The sequence below is a fragment of the Triturus cristatus genome, chromosome 6 (genome assembly GCF_964204655.1).
Source record: "Triturus cristatus chromosome 6, aTriCri1.1, whole genome shotgun sequence".
NCBI lineage: Eukaryota > Metazoa > Chordata > Amphibia > Caudata > Salamandridae > Triturus > Triturus cristatus.
In genome coordinates, this window is record NC_140589.1 from 1,321,279,909 (window position 1) to 1,321,297,607 (window position 17,699).

At 44.7% G+C, this 17,699-nt stretch overlaps 1 protein-coding gene across 1 annotated transcript in view; it reads right to left on the reverse strand.

The window, feature by feature from the left end:
* Positions 1–2,046: 2,046 nt before the first annotated feature.
* LOC146821370 (MORN repeat-containing protein 2-like) overlaps positions 2,047–17,699 on the reverse strand; it is a 74,243-nt gene continuing 58,590 nt past the window's right edge. The window contains exon 2 of the mRNA XM_085609344.1: positions 2,047–2,149. Coding sequence (XP_085465470.1) covers positions 2,047–2,149 — 103 coding nt within the window. The remainder of the gene's footprint in view (positions 2,150–17,699) is intronic.

A 17,699-nucleotide genomic window follows, 5' to 3' on the forward strand; every position in this document is an offset into this window, starting at 1 on the left:
TCCTGAGAGGGTCGAAGTGACATGTTCTAGGAGGTCTAATCATTGGTAGCTTCGCTGTAGCACGGAGAATGAATGAGACACTATAGCTAGTCGGATTGGGGTTCTGGGCACCAAGGTGGGTTTTTTGGTACACCACTACACTCAGAGGTCCTGGTTTCCTGCGCATAGTTCTGTGTATGTGCAGAATCCCTGCAACAATTGTTTTCATTGATTCTGTCCAAGAAGAATATAGCCTTGAACAGGATGGCACAGGGGACACCTGATGAAGCAATGTACAAAAAAGGCCAAAGGCTGAGGTACACAGTACAGAGAGGTATAGAAGAAAGGGCAAGAAACAACAGGAGGATCTGGCAGACTGAGAATTAAAAGTGAATTATCTTCCTTTCCCGCCCATTGACATGATGCCCTGAGTCAACAGGCTGAGATTCTCTAAAGATGTTGTGTGATGGTCTCTGTTTGCATCCATATGTAGAGCTTTCTATTGGGATAAATTTTCTTTGTCTTCTTTAGGACTCTTTTAGACTTGGTTAAGGGATGCATATACAGGACATTCTATATCTGTAGAGGATTTTATAGTTTTGATACTTGTGAATAACATGTATGAAATGGAAATATCACACATTTAAAAAAAAAATGAAAACAGAGGAAAAGTGATCATGTAACACCAACTTTTAAATCACTTCACTGACTCCAAGTAGATCAGAGAACGATATTCAAGATCCTGACCCTAATTTAAAAAGCTTAAAAGAGTAAAGATCTTTAGTACCAACAGAAAATGGAACTCCATTACTTGGTTAACTGCAATTCAGGTCCAGTAACTGAAGACAAATCTGTGAAACCAAGTCCAAAAGAAGCAACATGAGGCCAAACCTCTTAGACTAAAAGGCAGTTACCTAACTAAAGTTGGAGTACACTCCAGATACTCAATGTTCAAGCCTAGTGCTACTGACTGCACCATTAGTATTTTCCTCTCCTTTATACTTCTTAACTCAGGTGATCATAGTGTGCATTTCAAATATTAAGTGATGTTCATAATAAAAAGTATTGAAAAATAAAGCACATAAGGGAGGCCACAGTTCCACCAACATGTTTTCAACTTACAGAAAATGTTGAAATAAATCAAAGAGACATTAAAGGGCGTATGAACCACACTTAAAAGGAAAAAGCAGTGACACAAAATACAAACACTTGATAAAAGTATAAGAATGTTAGTGCAATTTTGGGAACAGGAGACAAAGTCAAGAGTTTTCTGTAGGGAATGATATGCCTTTGGCTCTAGAGGAATGACAAAACCAACAAGCTCAAATAAAATAAACATGATTTTTATCTCAATGCAGTCCTCATGTTCCCAGTCAAGAAGAAAGGAGTCAACTTACAGGTTTACCATGTGACATAAATGGAGGCATGGCAGGATGAGAAGCAGTGTCATATGACACAAGACAACATCTCAGCCAACACTGCAAATGGCCATTACCTCATCTGTACTTTTAAACAAATAACATTTAAAGCTAGAGTTTATGTTTAGACCGCACGTGTCCAGTTTTCCTATCACCCTAGTACTTTTATATTTTTCTTTTTTCTCCTGTCTCAGTCTTCCTACTTTTGTAATGTTAGCATATTTCACCATAAAACAATTCATTGTTCAAGATCATGCATAACAATGTTTAGGTAATAGTGGAGCAAAAGCAACGATAACAAACTACACAACACATTGGTATAATTATGTTAACCACACTTTAATTTGCAATTTATGTTCACCAAAGACCACATTGTAAAACAGTGACCTAAAGTAATATAGAGTCTATCACAAACCATTTTCTTTAGTGAAAGATAACTTTGATGTGGGATGTCTACATTTCAATGCACAGTGTCTGCTTTCGATGCCTCAATTTTATTTATAATGTCCAGTTTCTGCATTTCAAGCTCCAGTCTCTTGCTTGATGCGTAGATTTCGAGGTTGGGCTCAATACTATTGTCTGATGTTTATCAAGCTTCAGTTTCAAAATCAAGGCACAATTTAAGCTTTATTTTGGTTTTGATGGAGCTCTACATTGCAAGCTTCAGTTTCAGCCCCGGTGCTGCTCTCTTATGAAACATGCCTCTCCATTCAAGCCCCTGGGTATCAACAAAGTCCCCCTCTCCTTCCAATCTGCAAAAATAAAGAGACATCCTGTCTATTTACGTTAGGAGTTTGGTGTCTTTTAAAATGAAATGTTCACTGGCCAGTTCAGCATATTGTTATGTACAGTAATAATAAATGCAATAACCTTCATATATGCCAACATTAATCTCACAAAAACAGAAAAGTAGAGAGTTCCACGCATCAATCTTCACAAGCGACCTTTTTGAAAAAATTGACTTAAGTGAGTAGAACCATGCCTTTGTTGATTGTTCTTTTCACAGGTTTTAAATATTTCCCAGTCTATCTCAAGCTGTTTTCTAATTGTTTTCCTGCTGGTTTCAAATTATTTGAATTACCTGGAGTGGAAGGCTTCTTCCTGGTAAATCTATAAGTGGCAGGAGCAAACTTATTGACAGAATGTATGATAGCATGGTTCTTCTGATTAGTGAGGGTTTTAGTAGAAAGTGGGATCAGAAACTTTGACAAGGCTTTAAGTTCTTGACATAGAAATGCTTATTAGTGGTTGTTGCATAATTTACATTGACCATTTCTCCTTATTGTGAAGGTTCAGCAGGGTAAAGTAGAATGCATAGCAGTCTTTTCAATTGAGTTTAAATGATTGCTAAGAATTATGATATTTGAATGAGAAAATATAAGATACAGGGTGTTACAACTGTAGTCAGTCAGTATGGACAGTGATTGAGAAAGATAATGAAGTAAGCAAGTTTCTTTTAGCTTTGAAGCAAATAGGTTTTTGCTGTTGTTCCTCTGGATATTGAGGTCTCCTAGGGGAACACTGACTGTTGTGAAACATCTTGGATGTAATGAGTTTGTTCAGTTTTCAAAAAGGGTAGCATTATGCTCTTGGGGATGGCAAATAATATGAATGAAGGCAAGCGGTATTGTGATCCAGTCTGATGATTACTGAAAGACAGTGGAAGTAGGAAAAGGAGCAGCTAGTGCAGGTAAAAACGGTGGGGCAGGGGAAGCAGTGGGGGATTCGACATACGACAAGAGAAACAAATAAAAAAAAGAAAACCATGGTTTCTATTCTTTTTAATGTAAGTTTCCCACATCATCATATGTCAAATCCCCACACCCCTCCCCAACGCCCTTACCTGCATGGGCCACACCTGCATTTTGTGCAAATCTAGCTATGGTTGTGTATTAGAAGAGCAGTGCTTAAACCATTTTTGAGGTCTATCTTGATGAGAATGAGAATAGCCATCTGCTAATAGGGTCAAACATGATGGTGGTGTTTGTGCACTGAGGTTCAATGCCAGGAACATATGAACGCTGCTATTATTCTGTAATTTGTCTGTGGGATAGGTGGTGGGAGGGGGTAGTAGAAATCTTGGGGGAAATAATGTCAATTTGCTGTGTCTTGATGTGCCACAATATAATGTTGCTTTTTTCTGGTTTCTGCTTACTCACAATAAAAATATATATTTTTTAAATGGTGGTGGAGAAGAGGGAGATAGCTACATTTCGACAATGCATTTGAAATCTAGACTGTGAGATGTACTGAGTTCAGTAAACTCACAAGTTTGTGAAGATCTTGTATTAATTAACATACATTGTCAGGTAATATCTTTGGAGAAAACAGTATGAAAGATGTAGGTGGCATCAGTTTGCATACTTAAGGCTATCTTTTGGAATACATTTGTTTCTTTATGGCCTCAAGGACGGGATGTGGGATCCTGAGTTTTTAGAAAGGTATAGATAGGTATTTTTGAAGGTAATAAAAGTGTGGGGAAAGGGTGTCAGGAGGCGATAAAGTCAATAAATGTGAAGTGTAACTAATGAATGGGGGGGCGGAGCCAGCCACCATGCTCTGACTGAGTCGACCTCAGAACACCTCTAAACCTGTGGCCTCTCTGGCCTCTTCCAGCAGCCTTCCTGTTTCTGAGGGAAGGACTTGAGGCACACCCTTGGACCTCTACGGTGCTGGTGATTGATGCTGTGGACGTAAATTGGTACCAGGAAAGCAGGAGTACCATCATCCCTGGAAGAGAGCAGAACTTTAACGTGGTGGCTTCCCTTGGAGACTGGGAGCCTCCCTGATCTCACCTAGAGTTGGGGTGAAGCAGCTCTTGGGAGGAATAGCTGCCCAGCCTTGAGAGTATTAACAGGGGGGGCAGTAGATATGGAGGCCCGTGACTACAGATGACCTCGGGAGTATGGCTCCTTGGACCCGCCCCCTTTCTCATCGGCACTACCCTGAATTGCTGAGACTGCAGTGACGGCTCTACTCTCATAGTGGGCGACACCCTATTCTCGCCTCCTGCAGTCCCAGCGGTGGTGCCTTTGTGCCTGAACATAGCTCCCCTCAGAAGTGTGATTTTGTGGGGCCAGTGGACTCGGGGCCTTCCCGTAACCGAGAACACTATTGAGTGTGATATTGCCTGGGCCCGCCCAATTTCCTCCCTGGCATGGTCTTGCAGCATGTCTTATGTGCCTTGATTACTCGACTCCCTAGCGATTGCCACCTGCATGCTCATCTATGACTAACACAGGGTGCTCCCTGATACCAACCCCTGTAGCAGATCCTTGCCTACTGGGCCAGTACTGGCACATGAATTGTAGATTGGATACTGTGGCCTATATTCTACAGCCTTGCGGGTATGCTGGTGGAGTATCAAGTTTACTTGTTTGGCGAGCTGGTGCCTTTAATTGTGGACTAATTAAGCCAACGTATGTACCTTTCAGCTATTTGGTGTTGGGACAGGCCTACTTGTGTGGAGGGTTAGGTTGCAATGTCGGGATATCTTGTGATGTTGCTGGTACTCTGGGCGGAGTGAGTCACTGATGACAATAGGACCTGCCTTGTTGCTACCTGCGATTCTGGAAGTGTATGACTGGTGACTTCGGGATAGCTGTGGAATTGGAGGGCCCAGGATGTTCTGGAGCTGCTACTGGGGACTACCTATCTGGGCTCGCCTTCTCTCTCCTGGTTGCTGTGGCTTGACTTTTGGTTGTGCACTAAGTCCCTTTACTGTTGTGCTACTGTGGGGGCTGTGACCCCTTACTGCACCCCTATTGGTATCTTAGCCTGGGACTTTCGTGCTGCATCAGAGCCATACTGGGAGGCAGTCAGCGTGCCAAGGATGACAATGCCACCAGCACCTCCCTGCAGGGGATCAGGCATGGCACCTGGTGGAGGCTACAGTGCCTACATGGACGACAAGTTTGATAAATTGCTGGCCACCATTGATGCATCAGGGGAGCACCTAGACGGAAAAATTGATTTCCTGTCCATGGACCTGGGTCTGATCCGTGAAGATTCGCTGAAGGTTTCAGAGAGGGTCTTGGCCTTTTAGACCACGGTACAGTAATTTTCGCCAGTAGTTCAGACAGCAGACCAATGTATTACTGCTCTGGAGGCCCCAACAAAGCACTACCTTACCCGCTTGGATGACCAGGAGGGTCGGGCCAGGTGTAACAATGCTTGCATTGTAGGGTTTCTAGTCCCAGTTGAAGGGGACTCTCTTCTGGCCATCCTTGAGACCTGGCTGTGGGATATTGTGCCCCTGAGGGAATCTCCAACTTCCACGCCCTGAAACGGGAGCACAGAGTCTCAGCATGTGAGCCCTGGCCCGGGGCTCCACTGCAGGCGCTGGTGGCCTGTCTTCTTCATTTTCTGGACCGAAATTATCTTCTGCAGCAGGCCCAGGCCCATGGCCCATTTGTGGTAGACAACCCTTATGTGTCCTTGAGTCCAGATTTTATGTACAAGTTCATATGCATGGAGTGTCTTTTGTGTCAGTAAAGAAGAATCTGAATGAGCTGGGGCTCCTGTACTCTGTTCCTGGCCCACCTGGGGGCTCAATCGGAGGATAAGGTGCATTTTTTCACAGACCCATCAGCGGCGTGGGACTGGATTGAATTGCACAACAAGGGTATGACACTTCCTCAGGCATCTGGGCCCAGCCACGCTCAGTGCCCCAGATGCCAGCGGTTCAGGCAGCGTGGAGCAACCCGCCCCTCAGGAACTCAGGTGGAGTTGGAACAATCTTGAGCAGCTGAGACAGCTGCTGCTCTATGGTCGAGTGGATAGATGGCCCTATCTGTGCCACCGGCGAGCTGCTCCACTGTGTCAGACTCTGCGAACTCTCTTCCCCCTGGCCTTGGAGAGATCTTACCAGGAGCTACTCCCAGGTCTGTAGAAGACTTGATTTGAGATGTTACTGCAATGCCTATGAAAATTCGCTTTACCTCATTGGTTTTTTTCAGGTTGTATGGCTCGCTAATTATCTATGATTGTTTCATTTCTTTACCTTTGTTATAAGAGGTTGGGGAGGGGGCTTCTGGAACATTCTCTATTACCATACTGTCTTGTTGTGGTAAGTTCACACCTACTGCTGGCGGCTTATCTTCCTCTGTGGATCTGTTTGGCCCTTTGGCCCAATCTTTGTTTTTTGTGGGGGACCTCTATGTGGTGTTGTTTGGACAGGATGGTTGTGAGTCTCGGTCCTTGGGGGGTGGTGGGTATCTCATTAAGTTGGAATTTAGTGTTTAGCTGTGTGTATTTTAGTTTTCCAGCAACTATGTTTACAGTGTTGTAGTGTTGTTAGATTGGCACAGTGTTCAGCAGGGCTCCCCACAATTGTTGTGTTGATTGGCCTGCTTCAGTGGCTTCCCCCTCCCCTGACATGTCCTCCATGGCTCTGCATGTTAAAACACTACTGTGGAATGTACGGGGCCTTACTTACCCATCCGGATGCTGTAATCTGCTGTCCTACTTAAAGCAGTGGGAAGCCCACATTGCTTTTTTTCCAGGAGACCCACCTTGCTGAGACGGAGGGCTACATTCTTCAAGGATGGGTTCATCTTTACTCTTATTGTGCTTTCTCTCGTGGTGCACTTTTATGGATTTAGCCAGGAGTTCCTTTCCGCTTGCATAGGGCGATCATAGACCCAGAGGGTTGCTATGTTCTGGTGCTGGGGAGTTCGGATACAAGGTATATAGCTCTTTAAATGAGAACACGCCTAATGTGGACCAATCCACATTTCTTGTTTGTTTAGTGTCCCTGCTCTCGTAGATGATCCCCTACTGGAGGGTGGGGAGGGGGGACTTTCTTGCATGGAAGATCTGGGTTAATACCGCACGCACCTTCCTTTGCGGGGTGCACCTTCCTTTGCGGGGTGATGACACTGGCAGGTTGGCAGCAGTTACTGATTCGTGGTCAAGCCGGTGGGACTTAAAGAATTGCGGCCGTATGCGTTACTCAGAGTCCTCTTATTGTTTTGGACTACAAGATCTCGAGGTGCATCTTGATCTGATTTATACATGTAAATCTTTGTATGGACAGGTGATGGTGCTGGAAAACCTGGCAAATACGTATCCCGCCCATGCTCCTATGCTGGGGACTTTTCATTGGTCCCCAACTGATCAGGCCTACTGTGGCCTCCTCAATCGGAGTGGAATGGTAAGCGATGAAAGTGGTGCTTAGGGGGTACTGTATTTTTAGTAAGGTGTGGGTTTGTACTCAACTTCTTTCTGAGATCCGTAAGCAGGAGAAGGTGCTAGATGGGTTGTTTGGAGAAATGGAACTGACTTCGGAGGGTAGGTGTCGGCTGCTGGTAGAGCAAGAGAAGTTCTTTATGTTGGTAGAACGACCTTGCAGCATTTATTATAAGGCCTATCTGACTAGGGTACATGGGGAGCATGATAAATCAGGCAGAATGATGACCTGGTTTGCTCCGGAGGGCAGAGAAGGCTGTTCTGTGCGACAACTTCGGTATTCTTTGGGGCGCATTGTATCCACACAGGAGGTTAATGCAGTGTTTCTACAGCATTATCGTGTGTTATAGTGTTCTGGGTCTGCGTGTGCAGAGGCGGCCATGTTAGACTATATCCTGGATTCCTCTCTGAAGGCTCTTGATTCAACGTTGGTGGGTCAAATGGGAGGAGACATCACTGAGCAGGTGGTACAAGGGTGCAGTTAAGGAGATGGCATGGTGTAAGATGCCCGGTTTAGATGGGTTTTCGATTTAATTGAATGTATGACGATACAACGCAAACATTTAAAACGCATGCCTTTACAACGCAGTTTTTACATCTCAACATCCTTTACAATGCATGTTTTTACATCGCATGCCATCACAATGCATTTTTAGAAACTACATTTACAACGCATTTCATTACAATGCATACCGTTACAACACATACCATTACAACGCATATTACTTTTAGGGCAACAGTAGGGTAAGTGTTGGATAGTGTAGGGGTAACAATTACTATTCCCACTCCAGTGAGTGCAACAGTAGGGTAAATGTTGGATAGGGAAGGGGTATAAATTACTATTTCCCATTACTTACCTTATGTTGCGTTGCATGCATTGTAGTGACATGCGTTGTAATGACATGCGTTGTAGTGACATGCGATGTAATGGCTGCGTTGTAAAGCCATGCAATGTAAAGGATGTTGCGTTGTAATGACTGCGTTGTAAAGGTAGTGCAATGTAATGACTGTGTTGTAAAGGTTGTTTCCCGATTTAAATTTATGCCCCTGTGCATCTGTTCTTTCGCCTAACTTGTCAAAATTCTTTAATGATTCCCGGCGGTGTGGCTGACTTCCGCCCTTGCTGGTTGAAGCTGCAGTTGTGTCATTCCCAAAGAAAGACAATGACCCACTTCTGCTTGATTCTTATCATCCCCTTTCTATGTTAAATGTTCATTATAAAATCTTGAGTAGAATATTAGCGACTCGATTACTTCCCCACATGTGTACTCTAATTCACCCGGATCAGTCTAGCTCCATTCCGATGCATAGCACCATGTCCAATATTTGATAGTTATTCCTGACGCTGCATTGTAGAGAATATATCCCTTCAGTAGACATCAGGAAGGCATTTGACTCGCTCCTTTGGGAATTTCTATATATTACTATGCTCAATATGGGCCTGGGCTTACCCTTTGGTAAATGGACACGGCTGCTTTACACCAGCCCTCTGGCCAGGATTCGAACTAGTGTGCTAGTGTGCTGATCTCTGATGTATTTTCGGTCAAACGTCAAACTCAGCAGGGCTGCCCAATTTCCCACTTATTATTTGCACTAGTTATGGAGCCCTTTGCCTGCACAATTCGCCAGCGTAATTATTTTCAGGGATTGCACATTGCTGATAATTGTACATACTTGTCTTTGTATGGCGACGACATGTTGCTGTGTCTTCCGGGGCAAGATGGTGACCTTTTGGGAGAGATTGCTGCATTGTCAGATTTTGGGGTTTGTTCGGGTCTTGCAGTTAAAGTTGTGCGTTTACTCTATGCAAGGAGATGTTGCCGAGCGCAGGCCTGTATCTTCGATGCTGGCGCTGTGATGGGTGTGAGATATGCTACCGTACCTTGGGGTGGCCAGTGTACTGTACTCCTGAATTGCTGTATAATGTGGAACTATGGGAGTGTGTTGACTAGGTTCTGTCAGGCTGTTGCCGTCTAGACCACGTTGTCTTTATCAGTCCAGGCCGTGTTGGCCTCTCTAAGATGATCATGCTACCACGTTTACTTTATATTTTTCAGGGAGCAAGATACTTTTGCTTTACTGGGGTACTTCCCCTCATCGAGTAGCTCTTTGGAAGATGCGTTTACCTGCAATTGAAGGGGGCTTAGCGTCTCCTGATTTTGAGCTATATTATTTGGCGGCTCAGCTGCAGTGGGTGGCACGCTGGTGTGCCTTCCTCTGGGTGGGCGTGGGGTCCGCTGATTGAGTGATTGAGCCAATATTTTAAAGTTATAATCGACTCCACATCAAGATGTATGTCTCTTTATAAACGGGGGAGTCAATTTTGAAAGGTAAAGATTTAGTGAAGGTGGCGAGAGAGCAATTGATTTTGTGAAAATGTAAGAAATGATCATTTATTAACAAATTGGGAGTCTCAGATTAGTTGTCTCTTTAGTATGTGTGCTGATGATGTTGACTACATTGTTGTTCCTGGTAAAGTCTGTAATCTACTCAAATGAAGTGCGCATGTTTCAAGGTAGCAAAAGAAGCTTAGTGAAGGTACTTTATGCAATGTACTGAGGTAGTCTTCTTTTTGAGACATGGTGATTTACTCTAGATGTGGCTATGAGTTGCTCGTATAGAAGCTGAAGGTCATGAATTAATGTAAGATGGCAAATGAATATGGTGCCTGAGGGCACCTCCTGTTGAGATACAACTTACCTCGCTAAAGGCAAGGAATGTGTTCCTTGTAGGCTGAAGTTGCAGATAAAGAAACTTGTAAACCTATGAGTAGCCTACCATCAAGATAGCCAACAATGACTGTGGATTAGTCAGTCCCTTCCAAAATTGTGTTGCAGATTCTATAGATGTGAGCCGTACTGTAAAGATGTTGACGTTTGAATTTAGTTACTCATTGAGTGAGGGTTATGCAATACCCAGTCCACTTTTCTAGGACAATAAAGCAGTATAGTTACTTCTCTGTGAATCCAATTGAGTTACATTTCTATCTGAGGGCAATAAATATATATATTTATTATCTACTGCCGATAGCCAGTAAGTAGTTGTAGTTAGGACTAAAGTTTCCAAAGGAAAAGCCTTTTTTATTTTGTCAATAACATAGGCGCTGCTTGACAAATCTTTGCAAACCTTTCACAAAACGTCCATTTTTTTGGTTCAGCTGCTGTGTGGAAAGTTTCAGGGTGATTTGGCAAGTAGGGCTCGAGAAAAAAGGGGGATCCAAAATGCATTTTCCCCATTTTATGTCCAAGGGGATTTTTCATTTGTTGCACCCCTATTTGTCGGTCCTTACTGCACGGATCACCCCCAAACTTTCCATGACACACAGAACCCTGACACATTTTGGGGGAAAATTCCTGAAGATTGGTCAAACGATGCCAAAGTTATAGGCAAATCAAAAAATACTATGCACTACGTAATACCCCCACCGAACCATACAGACACTCAGACACTCATACTGATACTCAAAAAACCAACTAATAACCTATATAGACACTCATGTAGCTACTCACCAACCCATGCAGCCACTTATACACAAAGTGAGAGACTCATACAGATATTTACATATTTAAACATTACTCACTAAGCCATGTATTCACTAAGATACACTTAATCAGTCAGTTATACAATACATTTTTCAAAAACAAATCATCCATTTAGACACTTATTAGACATTTATTCTTCCATTGACCTTGAGATATACATATATAAAACATTTAATTTTCAGAAAAACACACATTCACTGGATGATGTCATCAGTGAAGTCATTTGAGATGTCATCAGTGATGTCATGAGTGATGTCACTGACCATGTCATGAGTGATGTAATATGTGACGTCATCAGCAGTGCATTGCGGGCGCGCGAGTTATAGTTCGCTGAACTAACTATAACAGGGGAATTTCTATGGTTTTGTACGAGTGAAAAGTCCAACTAACTATAACGCCCCCGAAACCTATGGTTTTTTCAGTGAATTTCTAAGGTATTTTAAATGCTAATCCCCAACTATAACGTGCCTGAAACCTATGGTTTTTTCAGTGAATTTCAAAGGTTTTTTAACTGCTAATTTCTACTATGCCTACAGAGAAAGGACATGTGAAGAAAGAAGAAAAAACGCACAGAAAGAAAAAAAGAAATGCAGAAAGAAGCATCAGAAGTCCTCAAAGACGAAGAAAACTGCAGGAAGAAGGATAACGTGCAGAAAGGACAAACAGAAGAGCAGAAAGAAGCCTTGTTGCAAAATATTCCTGTACCCTCAACTTTTTCAGATGGACACTGGTGGTAACTGAGTCTGACTAACCAGTCCTAGAGCCAGAGCTATGTTAAAAGACACTCAGAATACAGTGAAAACACCTACATACACTAGGGAACACTATGCGTTGGGGTCCCCCTGTGATTAGCATGACCTCCTCTGTAAGCCCATAGTATATAATAGGGCAGGGTCCATCTAGACCACTAGGTACCTCCAGTAAGCGCCACAGAGCTGCGTTGCAGAGAGGTGTAAAAAGGGGCACGGCCTAGACCACCTCTCTGCAATGCAGCGCAGTGGCGCTCACTGGAAGCACCTGGTGGGCTAGTTGGCCCCCAGGGTCCCTCAGGATTGAAGGTGAATTATTTCCCCAACTGCAAACGCGCCACAGGGCGCGTTTGCACACGTCACCTCAGGCCCCGTCCCCTCCCTTCCCCACTGTGTAAACACACCCTGTGGCCGTTTTAAGTTGGGAGATTGAGTCCCCTTGAATCCTGAGGGTCCCTAGGGTCCAACTAGACCACCAGGTACCTCCAGTAAGCGCCACAGAGCTGTGTTGCAGAGAGATGTAAAAAGGGGCACGGCCTAGACCACCTCTCTGCAATGCAGCGCAGTGGCGCTTACTGGAAGCACCTGGTGGGCTAGTTGGCCCCCAGGGTCCCTCAGGATTGAAGGGGAATTATTTCCCCAACTTAAAACGCGCCATAGGGCGTGTTTGCACACGTCACCTCAGGCCCCGTCCCCTCCCTTTCCCACTGTGTAAACGCGCCCTGTGGCCGTTCTAAGTTGAGAGATTAAGTCCCCTTGAATCCTAAGTGTCCCTAGGGTCAAACTAGCCCACTAGGTACCTCCAGTAAGCACCACAGAGCTGCGTTTCAGAGAGGTGTAAAAAGGGGCGTGGCCTCAGAACACCTGTCTGCAACGCTGCTCCCTGGGGGGAACAACCTTTACAACGCAACTTTTACAACGTACTTCATTTACAGCGCATTTTTTACAACGCAACATCCACTACAACGCATGCCATTACAACGCAGGACACTACAACGCATTTTTAAAAACTACCTTTACAACGCATTCCATTACAACGCATACTACCTTTACAACGCATACCATTACAACGCATAATATTATATTAAAACCCCTATACTATCCAACACTTACCCTACTGTTGCACCCTCTGGAGTTAGAATAGTAATTTTTACCCCTATACTATCCAACACTTACCCTACTGTTGCACCCCCTGGAGTTAGAATAGTAATTTTTACCCCTATACTATCCAACACTTACCCTACTGTTGCACCCCCTGGAGTTAGAATAGTAATTTTTACCCCTATACTATCCAACACTTACCCTGCTGTTGCACACCCTGGAGTTAGAATAGTAATTTTTACCCCTATACTATCCAACACTTACCCTACTTTTGCACCCCCTGGAGTTAGAATAGTAATTTTGACCCCTATACTATCCAACACTTACCCTACTGTTGCACCCCCTGGAGTTAGAATAGTAATTTTTACCCCTATACTATCCAACACTTACCCTACTGTTGCACCCCCTGGAGTTAGAATAGTAATTTTTACCCCTATACTATCCAACACTTACCCTACTGTTGCACCCCCTGGAGTTAGAATAGTAATTTTTACCCCTATACTATCCAACACTTACCCTACTGTTGCACCCTCTGGAGTTAGAATAGTAATTTTTACCCCTATACTATCCAACACTTACCATACTGTTGCACCCCCTGGAGTTAGAATAGTAATTTTTACCCCTATACTATCCAACACTTACCCTACTGTTGCACCCCCTGGAGTAAGAATAGTAATTTTTACCCCTATACTATCCAATACTTACCTTAAATGCAATGTAATATTATGCGTTGTAATGGTATGCGTTGTAAAGGTAGTATGCGTTGTAATGGAATGCGTTGTAAAGGTAGTTTTTAAAAATGCGTTGTAGTGTCCTGCGTTGTAATGGCATGCGTTGTAGTGGATGTTGCGTTGTAAAAAATGCGTTGTAAGTGCATGCGTTGTAAATGTGTGCGTTGTAACGACGTACATCCCTCCCTGGTGCATACTGGAGATACCTCTTGGGCTAGTTGGCCCTCAGGGACCCTCAGTATTGAAGGGCAATTAATTCCCCAACTTACAACTGGCCAGGGGCGTATTTGCAGAGTGCTGCAAGGAGGGGGCGTGGCCTCCGGCGTGATGCCGGTCTTTTATTTATTTTATTTTTTTAAGAAGGAGGGCTGTGTGGCCCCCCTTCTTTTTCTAATTTATTGGCCCTGGGGACCCCATCCCCCAGGGCCTGCCCCCTAAAAACTTTTTTGAAAAAAAAAATTTGATAGGGGGCTGCGTGGCCCCCCTCCAAAGGCCTTAATCGGCCCCGGGGACCGCAACCCCCGAAACATGACCTTTTTTAAAAAAAAAAGAATCTTTAGGAGGGGGGCTACATTGCCCTCCTCCTCAGGCCACTTATGGCCCCAGGTACCCCATCCCCCGGGCCGGCCTTTGTTTTTTTATTATTTTAAAAAAATATATATTTATAGAAACACTTCGGACATGCTGGACAAACCGTATGTACCTATCACCATGATGATTTGCGTGATATTCATTAAAAGGCGATTATGCATACAATGAATCCACGTGGAATGTATTTACACCACTAGTGAAGCTCTGACGTGTCTGACGCCCTACCGTGCCTAATCGCGGCGCCCCCGCCGGTGGGTACTCTCCAAGTAGACACCCTTGTCATTTATTTATACAAACATGGGTAGCTATTGACGGGCATATTTAATACACACGCACACCAAGCCACTCAAAGGGGATTCGACAAAAATTCGACCAAAACTATGCAATAAACCCCCCTCACGGTTAATAAAACACACATCCACCGCCGAATGTGTAATTCTTTTTATTTTACTCTCTGGAAAGGAGACAAACCTCACTTGAGAGTCACAGCGCGCTCCTGGCTGAGCCCAATGCTGTGTTACACCAACCAGTGCCCGCTGAGTGCCACACACCTCTGTGTTGTATTCCACCAGCTAGTGCGTATGCTATGACACTCTCTAGCCCATGTGCACTGTAACACCACCCCGTGAATATGTCATGCCAGACTTGCCTTCGCACAGGTTTTATTGCCCCATCTAACGTGCCTTCCTCGATGTCTATGTTATAACGCACAGCGCTATGCCATACATATTACAATCTGGGATCCATATATTTGTCACAGTGCATATGCAACGTTACACTCCCCAGCACATATTTTATATTACAACTTTAGAGACTAGTTAGGTTACACAACACTGCCCTGTGCATATTACACTCCAAGGCGCATATCGCATAGCACGCGCTAGTGCCTGTGCTATCTCGCGCTCTCCAATGAATCTGTCATTGCGCACAATGTATTGCATATTATAATTAAGACCCGGTTCATCTTATATCACACTTTTTGGTGCATAGTTTACACCATACACTATATCTAGTTTTCATTTTCAATCGTGCTCTCAGGACTATGTTCTATATAACACTGCGTTCACCTACCCTTTTCACGGGCATTACATTTTGCGATGGGGGGTGGAGGGTCAGGGGGTGTTTCTGCCAAGGTAGCCCGGAGTCACAGTCACAAACGTACTCTTCTTCCTGAATAAAAGTGAGATTATGCTGCATACTTGTTCATATTTTATGTAGTTCAAACAGACACACACTTTAAAAACAATAAAGTTCCTAATACCCACTTTCTCTGAACAGTTATCTTGCTGCCCCATCCACCTCCTCCCTATCCTCTGTTGTCTGAATTCATGGACTAGCCTCCTCCCTCCTGCCATGCATGGTCTGATGTGCTACCACTGCCCTCCATTTAGCATGATGTACAAGTCCACTCCTCCTGCCCAATTCAATGCCCCATCATTGACCACCTGCTTAGCCTCTGTGCTTAGCTTGCTGCCCCTATTCTCCTTCCCCCTGCCCTCCGATGTCTTTGTGCATGCCCCTGCTCAATCCTTTTTGCCCACCATGTTCCATGGACCTGCCACTCCTATCTACTCTGAGAGTTCTGTTGAGCTGCCACTCCCCTCCCGCCTGCCTAGCATTGTCAGATGACTGTAACCTGTCCCAGCAACCTCCACCCTGCCTGTCCACATGCCATGCCCCTATCCCCTTCCTCCTGTCCTTCATGGTCCATTTAACTGCCATATCCTTCTGCCCTCCCTGGTCTGTTGTGCTGTAACTGCTCCTCCTGCCTGGCGCGCGCCGTCTGGTGTGAGGCCCCTTCCCCTGAACTCTCTTGTCTGTGCCCAGGTCCTGACCCTCCCTTCTATCTTCCATGGTCCTTTGTGCATGCCCCTGCACCCTCCTTCTTGCCCATCATAGCCATTGTGCTGCCACTAACCATACCGCTTGCCATGCATGGTCTTCTGTGTTGCCACGGTTCCTCCCACCTTCCCTGTGTGGTCAGCTAGCTGCCCCTGACCCCCTCTCACCTTCATTCCATGGTCTGTGTGTATGCCATCATAGTTTCACTGTTGCTCTTCATGGTGTGTCTTGTTTCTAGTGCCCATCCTGCCTGACCTCCATGGTCATCTTGCTGCTCCTGCCCTGCCCCCTTGCCTCCAGCCCTCTGTTTCCATGTGCAGACCCCTATTCCCTCCCTCCTGGCTTGTCTGTTCCATTGTAATGCCCCTGATCTGTCCCTCCTGCCCTTTATGGTCTGTTACGCTGCAGCTTTCTCTCCTGTCTGTCCATTGTGGTCAGCTAGCTACCATTGCCTCTTTCCCCTCTGTTCTCTGTTGTCCATGTGCATGGTCCTGTCCCCTCCCTATTGCTTTCTATGGGTTGTTGTGCTGCACTCCCGTCCCGCATGCCCTGTGTGGTGTATTGTGCTGCTGCAAACCCTGATGCCTGCCCTGTAGGGTCAGTTTGGTGCACCTCTCCATGTCCCTCCTGTCCTCTGTTATCCGAGTCCATGTCCCTACCCCAATTCCTCCTGCCTTCCATGATCCAATGTACCATACTTGCGAACATTTTGAACTTGGTAAGAGGAAGATTTGTTTTTTAAAACTGGGGTATTGATTTTCCCCTTTGAGTTACATTGAAAAAGAGGAGATTGTAGACAGGAGACAGATCAAATAAAGCCCATTTGAGCTTAAAAACATTGGACGTTTCCTGGCTGAATCGGGTCTGTTGGCATGTATGGTTGTACTACCACTGCCTCTTCCTTCTGCCCACAATGGTCTATTATATTGCCTCAGCCTCTCTTGCCAGTCCCGTATTGTTGGTTTGTTGCCCCTGCCCCCCTTTCCACTGCCCTCCATAGTCTGTTGTGCTGCCACTGCCCTTCCTGCCTGCCCAGTGTGGTCAAATTGTTGCCTCTGCACCCTCCTATCTGCCTTCAATTTACGGAGTCCGTGCCCCTGGCCTCTGCCTCTCAACAGTATCATAATGAACAACTAGATTGCTAACATTCTATATTTATTACAAAAGTGTGGAACGCCTGACATCATCTTGATGTGATCAAAACTGTAATACCTAGAGCATTTCCTTTAGAAAGTACATATATGAGAGGGTCTTATTTGCATCACAATTATGGTTAGTGCTCTAAAAAACTAAAATGAGGACATATTTTCTGAGTTTTCAAATAGCAACAAAGCACTTTTAAATTATTTGTTATCTTTATGTTTTTTTATCCAGTTGACCACTTGATTAAATGTTGCACTTAGGGGAGAGGATGTGGTGTTACTTCCAGAGCTGCAGACTTTGCAACTGGGGAACCAGGTTGGAGTTTCTGCTTCAGCTCAACATTCTGAGATTCTGGTCAAATCACTTAATCTCGCCATGTCTGCAACCAAAATGAATTTTATCTTGTGTGATGTA